The sequence below is a fragment of the Gymnodraco acuticeps genome, unplaced genomic scaffold (genome assembly GCF_902827175.1).
Source record: "Gymnodraco acuticeps unplaced genomic scaffold, fGymAcu1.1, whole genome shotgun sequence".
NCBI classification, from domain to species: Eukaryota; Metazoa; Chordata; class Actinopteri; order Perciformes; family Bathydraconidae; genus Gymnodraco; species Gymnodraco acuticeps.
In genome coordinates, this window is record NW_022989983.1 from 919281 (window position 1) to 942956 (window position 23676).

The following is a 23676-nucleotide window of genomic DNA, read 5'->3' on the forward strand; positions in this document are numbered from 1 at the left end:
CTGTCTCTTTTTTTTACAGTGTGTCTAATCGAGTAGGTTATGTTTTACAGCTTCACTTCATCAATAGAGGAGGGGAATTGAATGGGTTTCTTTCAAACTGGTTCCTCCCATAGCAGATGTTAAGATATATTTGGCCCAGGACACCTGCAGCAGGCTCAGCAGGAAGCCGCCTCCGCAGCTGCTCTCACCGATGATCAGACCTATAAACATGCACATCTTAACACCGACACTTATTTTACAGTGAACAAAATGAACATCCCCTCTTCAATGTGCTTATAGGTGATTAAGTGGAATTAAGAGGATGTACATAAAATGGCAAGAGATGTAATAATGAACATATTGTTTTATAGCCCATTGCAGTCTTTACTTTACCTCATATAAGTCTAAATACTTAGTGGAGTATGTTAATGTGTTGACAATGATGTTTGAAAGTTGTTGAAGGCAATTGCTGTTCGTGTAAAACCGTTTTTAAATGTAAGATATCCTGCTTATTTTCAGGATCGTACTTATAATCTGATCTTCCTCCATAAAAGGTTTTTAATGATTTATTGTTTAAAAAACACATTATTTTTCTCAAACTGTCTGTTTAGATATACCTGTATCAACCCTGTGTGAAACGCTCCATTTATTTTTGCGCCTGTCCCTTTAAGAACCTCCCACAATGCCCAGTCAGCTCTTTTTGGCTTATTGGAAATATGGTGCACCTTTACGGCCCGTCCACACAGCGGCGTGCGTTGAAGCTTCCAACGCTTCTGCCCATTCACTTTGAATGGGGTGACGTCACTTTTAGCCGAAATGCATTTTGGGAAGCGACGTGGAGCGTTGCTGGCGTAGCTGGCGTCAAAAGTTGAGCAATGTTCAACTTTTGACGCCTCGACGGAGGCGTCAGCCAATGAAATCCCGTTTATTCAAATCTGCCAGTACAATCGCATAGCCAATCAAACCGCGTGTATGCTGGGAGAGACTACGCAGGTCATTTCCTCATATTCAAAACAATTGAGGGGAAATTCATTGTAGCGGTAGTGAATCACCCGGTGCTGTATGATCAGTCTCTGTTCATCTACCGGGATACAAACCGGAGGAGCGAGGCATGGAGGGAGGAGGCAGAGACAGTGGGTGAAACTGGTAGGTTTTCGCCTGTTTGGGGATTTTATATCCAGTTTACTTCGTTTTAACATTGCTATTGCTGTGTATGTCGGGGGCGGGAGATTCATGTGATTGGTTGTTGGTCGTGTTGCTCGCAAAAAATCCCCAAGCTTCAGATACGCCCACCTCCAAGCGTCAACGCACGGCGCGTTTCCACTGCAGCGAGTAGCTCGCTTTAAGCGTGCCGAGCCGTGCGGGGCCTGTTTTTGGTTGCGTTTCCACTTGGCCTAATTTTGGCCCATGGCTACTTTTTCACCTTTTTCTGGCCCGACTAAATCGTGGTTCTAGGGCCAGGAACAACCAGGCTGAGTCGGGCTGAGTATGCTAAACTAGAGAGAAAATCGCTGGCAAGGGGGCTACAATTACAACAAGATGAACATATTTGACCGTGATTTAATTGATTTAATTGTAATGATGATGCCGAAGTAACAACATACTGATACCGGTTAGTAAAAACCATGAATTAATGCTTTGACATGTCTGCAGACAGACGGCAGGCGAAAAACCCTTTTAAAATGCGTGTTTTCTAAATGGAGCTTGGCTAAGCTAACGTTATATATGCTCCGACCGTCCACACTCACAACAACGGCCTATACAGACATAAATAAACCAGCGACTGCATTCGCCATGACACAGGCAGTCTGTGGTTTGTACTTGTTTAACTTTTGTCTAGTTTCTAAACAGATATGAAGAGCTGTGAGCTCTGAGTGCTAAGAGCTAACGGCTGTGTTGTTTTTCTGGGGCTCTCATTGGAGATGACGTCACGGCTCCGCCTACACTGCGTTACTATAGTAACTACCCCAATTCCTAAACTGTAATGGAAGCGCAGCATTAAAGTGAGCCGGGCCTAATAAGGCCTAACCAAACCGAGCGAGGCCGAGCGAGGTTTGCAGTGGAAACGCGCCATAAGGAGCCTGTATGTGGGCCCTTCTCACTTCTCTTATTTTTCATTTCCTCGCTCCTCGGTCACAAACAAACAAAGTGTGCAATCCAATGAATGTTAATCTAACTGGGTTTTGATAGATAACATATCTCTTTTTCTTCTCTCAATTATTTTATTTCTTTTGTGCACTCTAATCAATATTAATCCAACTAATGTTCGTTTATACATTTTAAGAATGGCGTTATCTTTTTTGAGAATGAGTTCTTATTTGATTTAATGTATTGGGATCTACAACAGATGATACAAATGTTTGTGTCAGTAAATGTGTACTAACAGAGGCGGGAGTGTGTGTGGAAATAACGGGGACAGAGCTGCTGTCAGACGAACAGCTGTGCGGCGTCAGCACATCGCTTCACGTGACGCCCCGGAAAAAAGGACGTCCCATTGCTCTTAAAACTCATTTCCCTGCTTCTCGTGGTTTCCTTGCGTCTCTCCATGCTTCCCTGGTGGGAGGGACTAGTCGCAGGGAAACGACGCAAGTGAGGGACGCAAGGAATCCATTTAACCGAAGTGAGAAGGACCCTGTGACATTATAAGGGGAGCCAAATCAGAGCGTTGAATCTCATGTCTTCTTATCAAAGATACACACAAAAGACAGTTTTGTGTGTACACTATACAGGTTGGTAGGCACTCCAGATTTGTTTGATGATAAGTCCCCCTTTAAGTCGTGTGCAACACCTCGCTGACAGACAGTCCATCCCGAGTGTTTCTGTTCAAACTAAGCTGTGACAATCCCATTACCAGTCCAGTCACAGCTTTGAAGCATCCAGCACAAACATTGTGTTAATTCTGGAAACAAGCATTACTTCAATGTTACATCTTCCTTAAATAAGTTCATGCTAATTGAAGTAGCTATAGTTGATTATGCCTTGGCGCCGGCTAGACTGGCTGCCTCTGCTCTGACCTCTCAACTGCATGTGCATGTGTGCACATAACTGTGTGTGTATTTGTATATGTATGTGCATGATGTAAAAAGTGTGTACTGTGTGTATGTACCTATAAAAACGCATGTGTGTGTACGACAGAGTGGAAACTGAATTTTCCCCTCGGGGGATTAATAAAGGTCCATCTTCTTCTTCTTCTCTTATGTGATATTCTTTTAACAATTAAAAGTGCAAAAAGTCCGAATAATTCTTGATTTCTTCATATTTGCCATGAACTTTAAAAAACCATTGTACACAGACTGGTTTAGATAACTAGGTAGTGAAAGTTAGACCAGAAGTCGTCCAACCCTAATGAACCCGATGGATTACCCGCAGTTAAAGCAGCTTACAAAACATGTCCTCTAGGTCAAAAAGGTGACTTCACACCACCACCTCCTTGGATATCGCTCTTCAGTGGGATTAGCTCCAACAGCAACGTGTTTAAGAAAGAACTCCTCTTGCATTTATCTCCACAAATCAAAACAACTGGCAGATAATTTCCCCAGTCATTTGTGTACGCTCTGACATATTGATTATGCCGTAACCAAGGGGATGAGCTGAAGTGATCCTCATCTCCGTGCACAGTGTTTATATAGGGACCAGCTGAATGTTGCTGGATATTCAATCACTTTTGTTTTAATACACAGCTTGTTGAGGAGCATGAGAGAAAATGAATAACTGAAAACCATGCGGGAACGTTATCATTAATGTTATCACCATAATTCGCAATCAAGGTCCAATTAATGCAGAACTTATTATTTTTCCTTCATAGGGTAACAAGTTGTACCACAAAATGACAAGGCCTAATTAGAATATCTCTGCAGCTGTTCTAATCAGATTATTTCCACTGGGAATATGCAGGCCATTAAACCAGCATAATTGTCTTTTATTTTTAGTGAAGTAGATCTCTACCTCATATTAGGGTGCTGTACCAATACCTGTTGTCTTGCAGCAACAAGTCAGGAGGTGGGACCTCTCTTTTATAAAGTAGTAACAACATGTCAAGAATAGTGTGGCAGTTGTAGGAAATAAATTACAAATTAGAGATAGAGAAGTATAAATGCTGGTGTTTAAAGCAAATAATAAAACACCTTAAGAGAAGAAATGTGGATATTCTCTGATTTAATTAAGTCATATGTTTGTCAGACAAAACTCTGAGGCTCTACTTGAGGTGCTATACAAAGTCACAAATGTCCTTCATTCAAATGTGTGTTACGAACTTGGATTCACAAGGGAAAAAGGACTCAAATGCACGACCCGGGAGCCAGAGGTAAAGTATAAGCAATATACTTTTATTTGCCAAAAAGGATATACAAAAAGAAAAACACTCTTTGCGAGGTGACAAAAATAAAGAGCTTCAATAAGACTCAACAAAAAACGCTCACAACAAAACTTACAAATAGATAAGCAAATGCTGATGAGCAGAGTTCTGGCATGAGGACAGGACAAGACGAACTGACAACAAACAAAGGGAAACAGGGGAATATAACTGGGCACAGGTGAAAACAATCAGGGGCTGGTGAGCGCGGGAGAGGGAGTCAAGGAACCTGAAATGAGACGTGACAAATGAGTGACAAAACAAAACAGGAAGTGAAAGACATGAAACATGACTGACTTAGCACAACAATGTATCAGTCATAATCAGGAATTATTTATTATATATTTTCCATAATTTATTGAGGGACACAGGAAACATGTTTCATACTTCCTGTAAATATAATCCAATTAATCGTATTTCTTTATATTTATTTTGAATACACCCTTTTGGATATCTTATTTTTTAAAAAGGCCCCCAAATCTCATAAACGTGTACCCCTAACTAAGCCCAGAGAATATTCCTCTATTTTTTATTGAGAATTTATGATTTTTTTCTCATTAAATCACCACTTAAATCTTGGTGAATATTTTCTTTCTGATTAATGTATACAACACATTTTATTAAGGGTATAACCCCCCTCCACCAGCTTAATAATGTATTTATTTTGTTTCTACAACAGCCCTGATCATTTCCTAAATATCAACTCACAGGCTGCATCGTAAATTAAGTTTCAAAATAAAGCAGAGCAACAAGTTATCAATATATTCCTTATATTCGAGCTGACGGTTCAGCAGTATGCTCTCCTATCCCATGTCTGCAGACGTATGGCCGACAGAGAGAGGATAATAGGAAGTTGTTCAAATGACCGTCTTTCCACAGCACGCTGGAAGGTCCTGTGCTCGTTGTGCTATGTCAAAGTGTGTTTTTATGTCACACTAGATCCCTCCATTTGTCATTGACTCATCGTTGTCAGAGCTCCAATAGTTTAAACTGTCAAATTTACCAAATCTGTAGAGAACATATGTGGATGTCAGATGAGAGTGAAAAGCACTTCTATCAGTATTCTACATTTAGCTTTAAATGACAAATAATCTTTATCTTGTGTTTTTACTCCCAGCGGCATCACGTCTTCAGTGGTTAACTTCCCCAGATCCAGAACAGCAGTAAGAACCCGCTATAATGTTCATAGACTTGACTCATAGACCTGGCTCTCTGACATGAAAGCAAGATTGAATATTCCTTCTGAGAGGAATAATGAGACTCTTTGTTACTAATATATTTAGCTCCACTCTGACATGTCTGATGAATGCCAGGATTAGTTTACAGGCAAGGCCCACAAACACAGAGGACTATTGGGAGCCTCAGACGAGAAAACTGCCGACCATTGTGCCCACACATCGCCGCCCAGGGAAGGCCTGAATCTGCACACGAGAATACTCACGAACACTTGTACGACTATGAATCTCACAATCTGTGCACCCACACAGATGGTGGCTGCATTTTGTCATCTCTCTGAATCTGATGCATTCCTTACATGCAGATGCTATATGACTGTAAGGGTTAGCCATGTTTTAATTGTGTTAGAAAAACAGAGCCCATGTCTCAATGTCAGTTACAGGTCAGATTACCAATTGGGATGAATCATCGCTCCCTCCTGCCAAACCTTTCCCTTTTGTATGACCCGTACTGTATGTTGAACAACAGATCAGATTCAGTCATGAACCCCTCTGGTATAGCACAGGTACTATAATGACTAAAATACCAAGAGAATAATGACGGATTGCGCTTGTCAAGCCACAAATGCAACCGCGTCAAAATTGATCATCACAGCTACAGTTAGTTTCAGTTTTGTAAATATACAAACCATGTGTTTGATGTGTTTGTCTGTACACTGTGTCCATGACAACTGAGTACTCAGTGATGTGTTTTCATTTACACTTTATGTCAAATTTAACCAAAGCCTGGAAATGCTTTCAGTGGAATAAAGATTAGCGTCTTACATATTGTAATGTCATGACTCTGACATCATTGCTTTTAGACAAAGCACTTCTGCTCCATCCTTCCTTTTGCATTCATTATGACTTATCAAAGGGAGTGGCACAGTCGGTTTTTACATGAGTGCTTTTGATATAATTTGTCATATAATTGTATGACTTATTGCATTACCAGCAAGAGGGGAGAGTGGATAAAAGACTTTGTGTATACGCCACATTATTCTAATAAACTACAGACGAACACACAGACAAACAAACCATAACTTATATGAAAGTGGTCATATATTTTGTCTGTAGTTAACAATGCTATTTACACCCGGGTGTCCACTCCGTAACAATGCTATTTACACCAGGGCTACACATACTATTTTGGATGTATCGTATTTATGAAAATGTTTCTTTGATAACTTCATTCCCTTGTGCTGCTGCGTCAACTTGTAATTCATGTATGGTGGATGGATGTATTGAATTGAATTGATTGATTTAAAACAAGGGACAGTGTACATTAATCAACATATTAAAAACATGTAAAAGTACTCGAATTAGCCAAAAGGCTAGTTTTCATCGATAGTCCCTTTGCCAGATGGTGATAGACACCCTAAAAGCAATAATAAAAATACCACAACATTGTTATACCATTGTACACATTTACAATAGATGACATCACTGAATACAGATAAAAGCAAGTCATGATAATAAATAAATAAAACATTTACAATACACACTCATACACACACCTACACCCACACATCAGTGCTGACACTGTTGGTTTTCAATGAGCCACTTTTTAACACTGTGCTTGAATGTGTAGTAGGATGAGGATTCTCTTATTGGTTGTGGTATTGAATTCCATTGATGGGATGCGTGGAATGAAAAGACAGCCTGGCTGAATGCGCTCTTCCTAAATGGGATGGTGCAGTCTCCTAGCCGCACCTCTAGTAACCCTGGTTGAGGTGGACTTTAGGCTGATGAAGCCAGCCAGAGGAGGAGGAGCCAACCCACGAGGGATTTGATAAACTAAGCAGATGTTTTTGTAAACTATGAGATTTTCCCAGTTGAACAGATTATACTTTTTAACAATGTGACAATGATGATACCGGAATGGCTTTTTAAAGGTATAAAGGCACATCTTATCTTAAGCACTGTAGCTATTTACACCCGGGTGTTGTGTATGCATCTCTTCTTGCTCTTTCTACAATGGCTTGGTAAGGTTACCTGAACATCAGGGACAAAAAACACCTGTGCTTTGTGAACATGGCTGTTAGGTAATAAATGTCCCACAGACCCCCCTGATGAAAGGGGATTAATTAATCTGCTACAACAGTCGGAAAGAAGTTATGAGACGTGATGCATTTTAGTATGTTTATTTATAAAATACCACAACAGTAAACAATGACTAAAAAATCAATTATGTAATTCCGCCCCAATCAGTCTATTTAATATATACCCTGAGGCTCTTGTCCTGCTGGACGCTTGGCAGGGCTTCAGCATTTTACACAATTACACATTTATTTACAATATACAGTAGAAATTCATTTTACAAATGATTTCATGCCCCACCCTTGTGTGGCTTTAAGTTGAACCCACAAACAAATAAATAGACTCAATAAAAAGGCACTTTTAAAAACAGTACTTTCCATCAGCACAAAAAGTTTGCCAACCGGGACTTTTTGTAGGGTCCATCCATCCAGACACTCCCCTGTTGAAGCGCCTCTCTCCTTCTTGACGTTTCTAATTAATAACTCAAATAATATTCATTCATTAATCAAAAGAAAAGTGAAAACATGTCATTGGCTTTACTGATTATACACTATCACTAGGAGTAAATATACCTCCAGTTCAAGAAGAACTGCCGCTCTTTTGCAGGACTTGGCAGGGAGTCCATGATGTCGACCTGTCACGATTCCACTTTCACAGCAACAAGGAACCAGTGGCCATATCTGCACACTGGAAGGAAACTCCAATGTTTCTCCCCAAATCCCACATATTCACTCAAACAAAATGTGGCCAACTCTTAACACTCACTGAGTTCAATGGAAATATCAGACTTTTGGATCAGTATTGTTTTCTTTACTCCTGCTGATAAACAGATCAACAAATAAACAAACAACTGAACAAATTATCTATGTGGATGTTAGGACTGTCACTATATCAGATTTTCACAAAAAAGTAATGGCGGCGAAAATAATTCCAGATAACAATACTATCTCGATATCAATAGAAAATAAAAACAAATAAAAATGATTATCACTCAAAATTATCTTTAACTTTAAACAACATTTTGGTTTTTCTGAGTGTTTTAACAAATGAGTTATACTCAAAATGTGTATAGGGAATCTCTTACTTTAACTGTACTAAAGCTTAAATAGCAGAGGCATATTATCATACATGCATGTCATTAAGACATTATCTATATTTAATTTATTTAAATGAAACAATTATATTAAAAAACTCTAACAATGGTAATAAGTGTTTTTCCCCCACAGCATCATACAACCTCTGGGCCTTACATCATTGCCAGGAATGCATCACATTAATACATGATTCACAGTGTGGAAGACTTGTTTTGCTTCTTTGTAAAACATAGCAATTTGTGGCCATTAACATCTCAAAGCCCTCACTGTGCCAGGTGAAAGCCGATATGGAATGTATCAAAAGAGGAAATCACTTTTATGGTAATAGCCTTTTGTGTGGCTCCACTTAGTCCACTCTTATCGTCCCTCTAGAATCTGCAAGAAACCAGATTAACAGCTCATCGATGGGTTTTATAGCCACTCGGCCCACTTAAGGGATGAAAGGGCTCTATCTCTTCCTGAGGCTGATTTTTGCTCATTTATGGTGCAATCAGTCCTAGGAACAAGGTATGCTTTTGCACATGTTCAAATGCAACAATTTTGTGGAGAAATTGGAGGCAAGCCCCTTTGTTTTGTGAGGACAGTGTGCCTACAATTTATTTTGTTCATATTGCAAGTTAGCTGGGAGTTTAGTTTTGTAGCTTCTGAATGTTCTAGTTCAAGAGTCTGTTCCAATTCCAGTCGCTGAAAATGTCACACTGTGATTTTATTGGGTCAAGAGCAAACAAATCAGATCACTCAAAGTAGTGAGCTTTAACAAAGCCTACATTCCAAACTTAAAAACCCGTGAGAAAAAACAGATAGATACTGTTTGCATAGAACCTGAAATATCTGTAAAAAAAGGAACTGAAACAATAAACACACAATCCTGGAAGTCTGACTGCCAGTGGCTGAATCAGTGTTTCTGACAGGAGCCTGCACACACAACGGAAGTCTTTATCTCGTGTCCTTTCACACTTTGACATGCACAGCATGACCCCCTCTTTGTGAGGCAGTGTGATTGAGCTTCTGTTGTTGACACCATATGCATGAAATAATGTAGACATAAAAACCTCTAGTCACACAGGATAGGTCATTCAGAGACATTTTCTCCATGGCCCACAACATGTGATTAGCACTTAGTAGTGGACATGCTGCTCATGATCTAACAGAGGCGTCTATTATTTTCTATCGCAATTATTTGATATCATGTAGTCACCTCACTATCTTAGTGTTAACATGCAAACATTTGATAATTATCAATAGACACAAAATAGGCTACAGCTTAAGCTAATGATTGCTCATATAGGAAAAGTAATAGTTTAAACACTGGATGATGGCTCGCTCCAATTTCGAAATATATATGTCTATATGTACATCCTTCACATACATGGTCAATAAAAACACATTTTATAAATCAAATTGCCTAGCAACTTGCAAATACCCCATATTTGCAATTAGGAGGATAACCTTTGTTGTTTTGTCTCATCCTATGAATGAATAAAGTAGTCTTATTGAAATAAACTAAATTAAATAAAGCCCCAACTTTATCCTTATCCAATGTAAAACAGATGTTGTTTTCTATCAGCAATGCCTTTTTATTAATTAGGTATTAATTATCAGGACTGCATAATGACAGAAGTTTAAATGCCTAAATACCTACATTACCCAGAGAGCTGTGCGGCAGTATAAACAAAATAAATAAATAAATAACCTCAGCAATTTGCAAATGACCCATGCATTTTATTTGCATCATTTTGTCCTTTATGTGTTTAGTGAGTGTGTATGCTAATAAATAATTTCATAAAATAAATCAGATTTAAAAAAAAAAAGATTGTTTCCATCAGCAATGCTTTTTTATTTTTGCATTATTAGTTACAGTACACTGTGTGTTACAGCAGTTTACATGTCCTAAAGAACTACATTACCCAGAGAGCTGGGCGGCAGTATAAATAGTAACGAAAGGGGCGTTTCCTGGGTGACATGTGGAGGAGGTAAGAAGCAGATTGTTGCCGAGGACGCATTCAGCAGAGATAACGCCGCTCAGCCTGCTCTCACCTGGACTTTCACAACCATGGACTTAACCGAGGATAGCGCGGTGGAAATTATCCTGTGCTGACCCACTTCTTCTCACGGTTCTCTCTCCGTCCATCTTTGACGCCTTCATTTCTGCCAGGTACAGTCATTATATAGTTTTCCAGCTCGGGCATTGTTCATTTTGTCACTGAGCTGAGAGCATCCCTGTCAAGGAAGTGAGCCCACGCGCTCATTTGTTGCTGTTTTTATGTTGCAGGTCGAGCTATGAGAAATGAGGCGTTTTGACATTTAGTTTTAGCTAGCAGAAACATGTTTGTGTCTCATTTGGCATCTCAGGAAACACTGTCCCAAAACGTTTAAATGTCATTACAGTGGCAAGGGGCTCTACTACAAACTTTATGTAGTGCAGTTGTTCGTGTGGAACATCTGAATCTGGGAAAATATGACCTTCAGCTTCTTATGGACAAAAAGTATCATGTATTTAGAAAAACATGGCATACTTTAGGCTTTCTTCCTTTTTAATTACCCTTTTTTCTGATATAACAGGGCTGCAAACTAATTGTATGCCAAATTGCAGGCTTAAACTATGCTCAAATTGGGTGTTTATTTTTAATTGAGAACACATTATTATTGACCATTTGACCTCTTTAAGTGGTGTTGGGGTCTTGGTTGTATGTCAACCTGGACACAAACTAAAGGATGGTGACCTACATTTAAGATGTAGAGTACATGTAGGCCTATTGGTTCGACACAGCTAATAATAAATAGCTCAGTGTACAGAGAAACCCAAATGTAGTTTTCTTGGCAGCAAGGTGTTTTGCAGTGTTGCATTTCAAATAATGATGTGCATGTGTTTCATACTAATATGTCCAACTTGAATAAGCTGAAAGTTAAGCAGTTTACATTTACTCATATATGGTATTTATGTATTTTTGAGTATACACTTTAATTTGAAAGAGTAACCAGTTTAAAGATAGATTAGATTCACAGCTAAGTTGTTACTGTCTTGTGTAAATTGTTTTGAGTTAAAGTTGATGTTCTTCTTGCAATTGTTACTCGTAGTCTTAGGTGGTGCTCTGAGGATGGGCTTAGAAATAATCAGATGGTCTGGACAGAAAATACCATCAGAAGCAAAGTCAGTGTCCTAGAAGCTATGAAGGATTCCCCGCTGTAAAGATAACTTTGAATCAGCTAATTATCTTCTTACAAAGTCAATCCTCAGGCATATCATCCTGTAACATATCAATGATTAGTATCTACATTGAGGACCTAAATGAAAGATGGACAATTCATTCCGATTGAGTGGTTCATTTTCTGTTGTTGACCTAATTGACTAGCTGAGGGAAATATTGAATAATGATGTTTGATGGAGCACCACTTTCTGTACTGACTGCTTTAAAGACCTTTGGTGTACATCTTTTGCAGGTGCAGTCACACCTGAGGAAACATGTCGGACAAGATGTCCAGTTTCCTCCATATTGGGGACGTTTGTTCCCTTTATGCCGAGGGCTCCACCAGTGGATTTATCAGCACTTTAGGGTAAGTGTGCTTGTTTATTTATGGGGTGACAAAACCCCTTACACTACAGCCACAGGATTCCAGATGAGCTTGAATGAGGGAGTCTCAGGAAAGGTCCCACTGTGCAGAATACACAACGATAAAACTGTTAAACCGGAAACGAAACAAAATAATATATTACGGGTAGTGTTATGGATGTAAATAAACATAACCCTTTTGTTCCTCCACATCTTGTAATGAATAATGTTTTCATCAATAATGATTTCAGCTAAACAAAGGAAATCAGTTTAACATTTTGTTCACAATTCAGTAGATCCACATGAGTTAAAGGTCCCATGTCATGCTTTTCTGGTTATTACCCGTCCCCTTGTGAAGGTTGTTCTGCATGTAAACGGTCTGCAGAGTCACAAACCCTCAAAGTACACCCTGTAGTGAGTACAAATCTAACACAGAAAAGACCTATCTGTGCTGCCCCAGAACGCCTCGTTGGACATTTCTCTTTTTCCATTGTTTTCTTCCTGGGTTCAGTGACGTGCCCATACCCAAATGGACACGGCGAGGCTGTGAGTCGGTGTGTGAGCACACACACAACCTCCCAGCCAGGCTGCGGGTGTGTGTGTTCGGGCTGGTTTCGGGCTGGGTTTCGCTGTGTCTCGCTGTCTCGCAGACGGCCACTACATGCTATACAGAGGTGCTGTATGGGAAACCAATGTGATTTTGGAAAATTGCACAATATAAATCTATTCTAGTAGACCTCAACAATGGAATTATGATCAGTAGAAATGGCCATGACATGGGACCTTTAATAGTTAAAGAGAGAAATGTATGAATGCAGAATGCCTCACTATCTTTTAAAGAGGATCTATTATGACATCTCACTCTTTCACTGTTCTTGCACATACATTTGGGTAAGTGGAGTAACAGCCGACCCACAAACTGTGAAATAGGACAACCCTGTCAGTTTTCTGTGGGCTGCCTCGGTCAGAAAGCATAAGATTAAACATTCATTTTTGAATCTGCTCTTTAGGAAAAACCACTCGCTGCATTTGAGTATCACAGGTCCATCAATTATTCATATCAAATAGATAAGAACACTAAAATCCAATACAAAGGGGTGTATGCATTTTCTTCGGGGGGCTCGTAAAGAGACAGGTGCCAAAACCAAGTGTTTTAGAAAGAGCGTAGATACAGGTACATACAGTGATAGTTCGAGAAAAATAATGTGTTTTTAAAAAACATTGAAGCCTGTAAACATGTTCTAAAAGGAAACGGGTAATGCATGTATGAATGTGGAAAAGAGCTCAAGTATTTATTTCCCCACAGATAGGCCAAGACTACTTGCTCTGCTCTAAGATTATTGCAGCTTTTTTTAGCCCAGTTTCTTATAACTTATCATATTTGGCAGCTCCACATGTTTTGTAAAAATAGCGACGCCTGGTTGTCCCATGTTGGAAGGGCTGGGTGTTTTGTATGTATCTGAAAATGCTATAGAAAAATAAATTGAAACGTTTAAAGCAGAAACAGATGAGGCTTGTCTATTCAACCTTAAAGTCAGTGACTACCCCATACATGTACAATTGTGTAGTTGTGATCAGCTAATCAACGTGTAGCTTGACTGTATTCAAATGTCGCTTAATCTGTGTCCTATTTTTGAATATTGAGCCGAATACAGAGTGATGGCATCGAGAAATGTAAATATGTTAAGTATAAGGTTACTTGAGAGGTGATGGATCCCGCTGTTCACCCCGCACTGCTTTTATTTCCCTGACATTCTGTGCTCAGCTTGCAGTCTGGCTTCAAATGAACCGGTCTCCTTCTGCTTCATGCTGGGCACCATTTACTATACTTGACGTCTTCCTTCATGCCCCATTATGTGCAAATTGGGCTTATCTTGGCATGCAATTAGAAAGTCACTACAGAAATCAAATTAAAGATATATCCGACATGTCAGCCTCCATTTTTCAGATTTCATTTTGTTGCATCTAGCTTTCTCTTTGCTATTTGTTTGTTTTCCTTCCTGCAAGGTGAAGAAGGGCACAGCATTCATGTTATCCCATCCTCCCCCCAAGTGCTGAAATCTTCCTCCTCCTGCCATGTCACTTTTCTATTTACCACCCTTCACACCGTGCAGCTCTCCTCTTCCTCTCTCATGATCCATCCAGCTTACTGATTGCGTCACCCACCATGGCAACAACAGCTTTGAGGACTGCCACCATGACAGAGCTCATTTGTCAGATTTCCGATCTAGTGTTGTTTTGTCTAGTAATCAATCCCCCCCCCACCCACCTCTGCTGTGAGCACTCGGTGTGAACGAGAGAAGCGTAGAGGACGGATCTATAAATAGCCCCGTTGTGTATACTGTAGGTGTTTCATTAGCTGTCAGCACACTGGATGTGTCCCCTGAGAGACGGCTGCTGCCACCTGCACCGCCGCTGGTTAGCTGAGGATAGCACCATGTGTGTTGATGTTAGGAAGATAGGATCAATCAATCAAACTGTATTAATCCTGCAAGGGGCACTTGGTTATGAGCAGCTTATGTCACGTACACAGGCAGGAACATACAGGATGAAAGCACACAGAAACACCCGGGAGCCTGGGTGTGGATCGTTCCAATTTACACGATAAATAGTTCATAGCATCACAATAAATAAATAATAAAAAAATTCAAAGTTTGAGTGCAGAGGAGATGAATGATTTTGAAAAGCGATATGTCTTAAGATACAGATTTTCAGCATCGATTAATTTTTAGATCAATTGGTTAATAAGCGTAGGGAATAGTAAGAAAATGTCCAGCTCGGTTCCAGAAAGTCCAATGGGGAAGTCTTTTATAACCTAATCTTAAATTCACCTTAATATAATTATATTACGAGAAAATAAGAAAATCTCCATATTTGAGAGGCAGAAGAAAACATTATGTTGTGGCAATACAACATATTTTGTTGTTGTAACTAATCAGGCAACTATTGCACCGGGCATAGATAGGCGTCTACCAATCAGCAGATTGACCCCTCCCCCTTCTGTCAACACGTCAAGCTGTCCTTGGAAAAAATACATAACCCCAATTTGCTCCCGGAGGCATGTCTACAATATTGAAGTCTACATTAGTCACTCTGGATAAAAGCGTCACCTAAATAGATTCAGATACAGAATTATTTATTGTCCATTAAATTGACACATACAAGTGTAAATAAAATAACACTCACCATTAGGGCTGCACGATATTTCGTGTCGTGACGATAATCGCGTTATGGGCATGCAGGACTTATTTTTATTTATTTTTTTAGGACGTGTGATATTAAGTAGGCAAATGAACTCAAACACGTCATGTTACAATTATTTTGCTGCTTGCTACAAAAGGAAAACGTGCGCTCTCATGTCAGGAGTACGTGAGTGAGTGACATGCGGGCTCTGCATGCACAGCAAACCACCGATCACAATCATTCTTGATCAGATCACAGCAGGATAACCGAGCTAGCTCAGCTTGTTGCTCTGATAACTTAATATCCAGAAGTCCGTGACTAAAATCCTTCATCCGGTTAAATATCGTTAAAAAAATACCAATTTTATAGCATCAAAGTTCAAGAAAGGATGGTTTGCGGACAAAAAAACTGTCTTTTCTTCAATTCCTGTATTTTTTCATATCGCAGGGGAAGAGAATATCGCAATGTCAGTTTTTTCCAATATCGTGCAGCCCTACTCACCATACACAGTACAACATGGGAAACTGCATTTTAATTGACAAAGTGCAGTCTTAATAAAAGTGCAGAGGGGTTTGTTCTTCCACTGGCTTGGGTCCATACAAATATCAGTTGTATTAAAAAATAAATAATTGAATATACATTCAAATGAGGTGTTGGTGGCAGAATGTCCTAAGAAGAATCATTGAGGCCATGTCGTAATACAAATGATAATCGATAAATCCATATATTTAAAGAGATACTTCTGTTTATTACCTAGTGGACTAATCCACTCTATATACGGCCATGTTGTTGTATCCCAGAATGCAAGAGGAGCTTTCTCCTTGACTTTGGACACAGATGTCCACTGAGGCTCCTCTCCCTTTTGGCCCTTGGCCCATCAGTGCCTCGATGCGATCAAGGCTACGACTCTTCCTCCCTTTCAGAGGAGTCTCTCTCACCGATGTCTTTTCTTCCTTCAGCATCACAGAGTTTCTGCAGTGCAGAGTTTACTGCATGAGCTATAAAAAGACGTTACTGACTGGCCAACGCATCCTACTGATATGTGTTTTCTTTGCTGCTCTACTATCTGATAGTACTCTGATCGGTTTCCCCTCAAATGCCTGGTGTGATTGAGCTATTCCAAAAATATATGTCTTTTACCTACATATTATTATATTTGTAGATACAAGGTGAGGTAGTCGATGGGGAAAAGGTACTCGGAAAAAACAATGATTTTGCAATCTGCTTGTGACCAAGTTCAGAAATCTTTATTTTCCACCTCTCACTCCTTGGTTGGGAGTTTCTCCTATGACGTAAATCCTTTCATAATACACACTATATTAGTTTTATAAGCAGAACTTACAAGAAACCTGTTCACTTGCGTCATGAAATTCAGAAATCCTCCTTCCATGAGGTGTTTGGCACTATTTCAGTGATGTTGCAGATATTTACAAGGTTACGTTTATCACACTGAACTCCTGTCTTGGAGAGTTGCTGCCAAATCTTAAATATTAGATGAGACTTCGCCTGTGTCTCCAACGTGATAAAATAAGTGTGAATTGTGTAATTCAGTTGGACTTTTTCCCAGCCGACATTATGACTGGACATAGCTGTACTAACAGGTGTTAGTAATACTGTTAACAACCCTTCGATCCATTAGTCCCAGAAAGCTGGAACAATATTAAGACCTTGGACCTCTCCCATGTTAAAATGCTGTAAACACACTTAGTAATTGTACTGTTGTCCATCTGTTTATCTTTCTGTAATTGGATAGTGGTCAAAATTGCTTGAGTATATCAGATTAGAAACTTTATACTTCCTTTTCAATTTCTTAGTAGAAAAGTAGACAGCATTAGATTGTAAGGGTACTTCTAAGTTATTAACCTCATAGCATAATTAGCACAAGGATTATAATGGTTTTATCATGCTTTTAGAGGGTGTATTGTTACATTTGTAATGGCATTTGTTTTGAGTGATTGACTCATCCTAATGATGGCTGTGTCCCCAGGCTTGTGGATGACCGCTGTGTGGTGCAACCCGACACTGGAGACCTCAACAACCCACCCAAGAAATTCAGAGGTAAGGCCTCAAAATCAACTCGGTTATTGATCTTGATATCTATTGTAAATGTCAGGATTTTCAGAAAGTTGAGCGTTTCACAACTGTATCTGTGGTAATTCTTCTTTTTTCAGAAGATTAGGTCAAAGTTATTGTTGCGATTGGACTCCTTTGTTTACTTCTGTAACATAGTGACATCAACATGCAACTCTAACCCTTCTATTGGTGGCGGTTAGCAAATCACAATAGAGCTGGCCAGCTAACCAATCAGAGCATACTGGGCTCTGGTTTCAGACAGAGGGTGAAAAGAGGAAACAATAATGACCTTTTTTAAACATTAAAGTATGTAAACATGTCACAGTAGAGGCACAACATACAAATATGAACTAAAATGGAGCATAATGTCTCCTTTAACCTCCATATTTATTTTCCTATGTGGTGTTTGGTGTTATCAGACAGGTCAGGTGAAGTTTAGGAGTTATAAAAGCAGCTCTGGAGTATCTGATTCCAAAACATTGAAGGGAAAAACAATGATAGTGCCTATGCTGTTAAATGATTTGTCAAAGGTCAATATCTCCAAGCTAACATCTGATCATACTAGCTGGCCTGACAGCTGCTCCTACATTGATTGTGCAAGCCTCCAAGAACTCCTTTAACAACAGACCTCACATTTGTCGTTGTTGTTAATCTGGGTTTTAACTGCCACTCAACCGGACCGATTCCCGGAAAAGATCTATCAACATTTTTACTTTTTCGAAACCCCTCCGCATACCTTTGTTTATTGTTGTCGCATTCAAAACAACAAGCTGCAGGTTTGGTTGTAGACTTGTTTTCTTCATTCTCAATACACCTGAATCTGAATTCTTCTACAAACATATCAACTCATTATGTGCCAGCTAAGCAATCAGAGCAGACTGGGCTCTGGTTTTAGACAGAGGGTGAAAAGAGGTGCTGCGAAGAAGAATAAATACCTTTTTTAAACATGTCACAGTAGAGGCACAACATACAATTGTGAACCTGCACGAGTATTCAAGGGCCCCTTTAAGGCAAGAACAGTCCATAGTAACGGGCTTATGTCATTTCAGTTGGGCGTCTTTTTGATTTGTTGTTCCTCATGTTGTTGATTGCATTTCGCAAGGGTTGTTTGGTTCAGATTTATTTATTTTGCTGTTGTATTTTTAGCTCTGCTGGGTAAGGGCCCATTTCTTTTTCAGATCTGCTTGAATTATTAAAGGCGGTTTTTGTTCACCAGATAAAAAAAAAAATGCTCTTAGACGATTATCAACCACACATTCATTTACTCTCGCATTCCACTGAAAGGTGCATCCCTGTGTTGTGAAATATATTGTGTTTCCTAAAACCGTTTTGAGATGCTTAGTTTGCATATTATCTGGTTTGAGGCCTGCATTTGAAATAGAGCTTGACATGATCATTTGTTAGCTTAAATGCCAATGACCTTTGTTGCTTTCAGATATCTGTCTTAAAAGAACATTTGGCACGCAGTTACACGACCAACAGCTGTCTGACATAAGACAGGAAGGATAAATTGTGCAGTTTTATGGAAAATTCTGACCCTGTCATCAGTCGTAAAATAAATATATGATTATCTGGCCTGCTGACAACAGGTGCAGCTAATATAGTAGACACTAATAGCCTAACATCATTGGCTGCCACTTCCTAACAAATACATTTCCATATATATGTTGGCAGGTTTCCAAAATAAGTTTTAAGTGAATTAGTCAGGAGTGAAATAACACAACTGCCAATTTCCATTTACTTGGAACAGTGCACTTTCCAAATTGATGACATTAAATTGACCTTTTATTTTCTGTCGGAAACAATGAAGGACCTTATTTTTCATGTCCCTGTCATTGTCATAATTGGTACTCTAGATTGATGGTCACAAGGAACAGGAACATGCGCACACAGACTCACTGACTGTGAAACTAACTTAGTTGTATATCATTTAGCCTTTTCAGATTATTTTGACCTGGCTAGCTTTGAATACATGATAAAACCGAGATAAATGTAAAGGTGGGGTATGTCATTCACTTCAGAAACACTTGTTATATTCCATGGAATTCTCTTAACATCCCGATACAATGAATAAATGAAATGCTTTGACAATAAATACATTAAAAAATGTCACCTGTGGAAGCCGTGGCGCTGTAAAAAGCACGACCAATCATCTGAGCCGGCCCGGCTAAAGTAACTGGATGGCCTACCTGCCTGTCAGCCTTACAAACTTATCCCGTGCCCTCATTGGTCATGTGTGCGTTCGTGTGTGTTGGAGGAGGGGCTCTGTGAGGAAGTCTGAAGGAAGTGGCAGATTTTTTTCGGTTGTGTACTTTCAAATTCTAGCGCACTCGAGCTGGTTTCTCCACAATTACATAACCCACCTTTAAGTATCAGTATATATTTTTCTCATTTTGAAGAAACGTATTCGTTAAAAAAATGCAGAAACTACTAAAAGCTAGTGGTTATTTAGCTTGAAAAAAGGGCAATAGAGACATCTTTCACAGACAGAATGCTCCCCGACATAGCATTTGTTGGATTTAGCCTATATACAATCTCTCCTTTCCTATATCAAAACCCCACTGAGACTAAAATGGATATATTCTATTTCAAATGGTTGAATACGTTTGTAAAAACAAAGCGACAGTACTGAATCAGCATCTGAAACAGAAACAGGTTTATTACCGGTCGGTTAACACGTACGAGGAATTTGACTTGGTGTTGTGGTGCATACTTAAAGTAAAACAAACCTGTTTAACAGAAAGAAAACTACTGGGAATCCCTCCTAAATGATCACCTCTATCCTGTCATGTGGTGCAATTGCCCAAACATTCATTATAAATTGACTGGGCACTTCTAGCTTTTCGATAAAGATAGACATTTTCATTTTATGACTTAGGTTGAAGAATTTCCCAACCAGAGGGCACACGTTTTTTACATTTACTTTGCCTCATTGAACAAGACTCTGTTTTGTTGTCAGGGCACAATGCTTGCACCACATGGAGTGTTTCTGATGGTAGTCCCAGTCAGAGTTAAGTATCAGGTCCGTGACAGCAGCCTGTCATTACATCTTAACGTCTAATAACCGGCTCTAACCTGACGGCGTGATCGGCACAGATTAGCTAGCAGCTCTGTGGCTAAAAATACAATATATTTTGTTTTTGTGGAGACCCGGTGCACTTCTATTGTTGATTTGCCTCAGCTTTCCTGACTTTTTGATTTGCATGTATTCAGGGGTGTCGCTGTGTATGAGGGGGGGGGGGGGGGGGGGGGGGGTCAGACTTAACACCATTGTAAGGGTCTTTAATTGAGAAGAGCCCTAAAGAAATACTGAACACTAAACAAGAAAAGTCAATAGAAAATTGGCATTCAAACGATAAAAGCGTTTACTGAAGGTTAATCCAATGTGTCTGTGTCACTTTGAAATTATTACTGATAATAATCCATCTTCATATTTATGTCAATAACGGAGATTTCATATTGGCTGCTACGAGAGTGTATGACAGCTTCCTGTTTTGGGTATTCTGGCTACGCATCACTCATTCACCAACGGGTAATGTTTAGATGGATTTTAGGAACTTCCCCTCGATTCTATTGGCTAACGGTTAAAAAGAGATGTGAATCATCAAAATCGACCGAGGGGGGCCAGAGATATGGAAAATGCACCCAAATGACCCCAGAAGCGTTTATTTTTTGTCTAAATCGCTCTAAAAAGGTCAAATGTCACTTGTGTTGCATCAATCTTGATACAGGGTACTTATTATATGTTATAGTTTGGATTCCTAAAGCTTTTAGTCTACTATCCCATCATCCAAGGGTGGTTTTCACTATAAGTAATGGTTTATTTTTGGACGGACACTATCATTTACATTTGTTTACTATGTTCAATCTTCTACATCCAACTCACAGGTGTAACCTTGCTTTGAGAAAAAAGATTATTAATTTACTCCTTTTAGAAGTGAAGTTAGTCATTTGTTCTGGGCATGTCATTTTCGAGCCTGAGGCCTGAAAAACAGGCTCAGGGCTCAACTGGTTAATGGAGTATTTTATTTTCATCGTACTAATACATTGTTTTCCTTGTATTCTATTGTTTTCAACTAAAAATAAACATCCATCTGTATTTACCAACACCTTTGTTTACGTGAAATATGTCTCAGCTTCCAAAGGTCAAATCCAGTGTCCACATAAGAAAGCAGCATTAGAGTTATGGCACCCAATATATCTGGGATATCTTAATTAAAGATGTTTATGTACAGCCAAGTTATATTGATTTGAAGTTATTCATTTCTGTTTTAGAAGAGCCTTTGGTACATTTCTCATATATATCAGTCCTGCATAGTGCTGTGGATGCAGTTTGCATTACAGTCATTACTGAAGTTACCAGACTCTCCATCTGTTTTATTATTTTCCTTTACAACTTAGACTTTACATTCCCATTATGATCAAACAAGTACTTTGTGAAAGCAACAATGGTCAACAAACAATATATTTGTATCACAGTATCCATGTCCATGTATATGACCAAACATCTGATCAGAAATGCGTCAGAAAACTTACAGAATAACAGCAACAGTGACATAGCAGAGGAAAGGCAAACAATAAAAGAGTAAGCTTACTTGTTGAATAAAGAGACAGCATACAAATAATACATATCCATGGTCAAAAGTACGTTTTAGAAGTGAATATATTGAATATAAATATCCTGATATCTGATTTTCTCCACCTCACACAGCCCTTATGATGAATTCCAAATGTCCCAGTAGTAGACGCTGCCTTAGCGTAGCTGAAGGAGAGGATAGCATTGGTGATGAAATGAAATATTTTGAGAGAATTTTTGTTGAGCAGAAAAGTGCTGAACTGAATGGTAATTGTTGCGTTGGATTGCAGCACATCCAAAGGGGTTTTATTATGGATTTTCAATAGTTTGTGGTCCAGTAGAACACCACCTGAGAGTCAAGCCTGTACACATACATACCACAGAAAGGACTGTACTGCATGGAGTGAAATCTCTGCTAAGCACACCTGGACTTATTGATGTGTTGATTGGTTCATTATCTCAGCATGAGCCCTGGTCATGTGACTGTTCAGCTCCAGTGAGTCCACTCTGCTCGTTGGTTAATAGCAGGCGCAGAGTCTGGCTTTTCATCGGAAACAGGATTATTGCCCATGGATTTTTCCAAGAACTGAGACAACACTAACATGGCTGTCAAAACATAAGGCCTACCTTGATGTTTGAACATGGCTATGAGCCCTGCTGGAGCTTGATCAATGCATGACCAGTTGACGAGTGATTACAGTTACTTTCGTAAACCTGAAGTGAATACATTTTGGAATACTTATTGGAATTATTGGTGGAAAGATTTCCTCACAACATTTAATATTCATTACTAAAGGTACAGCCGAATCATCACAGAGCACAACACCTATTACCGCCGCAGATGGACCAAAAAAGGTAGCGTTTGACTCAGAAAGGACTGTACTGAATTTCATGTTAGTGTTGTCTCAATTACCGCCTTGTCAACATGATTATTTTTTAATAATGTTAGAGTGAATTTCAAGGAGAAGCTCTTTCTTTGTTCATTTAAAGTGATGATTGACCTACATAGAATTTGCTTTCTGCGATACATATTAACCACAAAGCAGCCTTTTTTCATCTAGGCCAAACCATGAGCTAAAAGGTTACAAACTGGAGCACAGCGCGGGGTAGATGAAGTAAACAAAAACAACATCTCTATTTACCTTTTTTTTTATAGTAAATGAGTCACTACTGTACGCTCTGCTGCAAAGATGGATTATATATGGTTAATACAAGAGTGTCCATTTGTTATCCACTAGGAAATGCATTTGCCAGTAATATGATAGCTTAACCGACAGAAGTGCTTAGGTTTTAATGGAGTACAATTCATGTGCTTAATAAAAGGATGTCATGGAAATTCTGAAAAAGCTGGTACGATCATTCATTTTCTATAAAATCGTAGGTAACGCCAGGACTTTGGACTAACAAGGTTGTCCCTCGGACGACGGACATTAGTTTGGAGTGCATTAAAACGACTATTGACTCGAATGTCCTAATATGATGAAGTGTAAACAAAGAATCTGTGTTGAAAATCAGCAGGAAGATGGATAATCGTTGTTGATATACTTTTTTATTTGTCTTTCCATTGGTTGTCATCATTTTCAAAACTATTCCCCTTTTTTGATGCAGCAAAGAC

General features: G+C 39.2%; 1 protein-coding gene across 12 annotated transcripts in view; it reads left to right on the forward strand.

Moving 5' to 3' along the window:
• The first annotated feature begins 10623 nt into the window (after window positions 1-10623).
• The window catches only part of itpr1b (inositol 1,4,5-trisphosphate receptor, type 1b), a 123911-nt gene continuing 110858 nt past the window's right edge, over window positions 10624-23676 (forward strand). For all 12 annotated transcript variants that reach the window (XM_034212164.1, XM_034212176.1, XM_034212170.1 and 9 more), the window contains exons 1-3: window positions 10624-10833; window positions 12120-12233; window positions 17400-17470. In XM_034212164.1, the coding sequence (XP_034068055.1) occupies window positions 12142-12233; window positions 17400-17470 (163 nt within the window). In that variant the 5' untranslated portion in view covers window positions 10624-10833; window positions 12120-12141. The remainder of the gene's footprint in view (window positions 10834-12119; window positions 12234-17399; window positions 17471-23676) is intronic.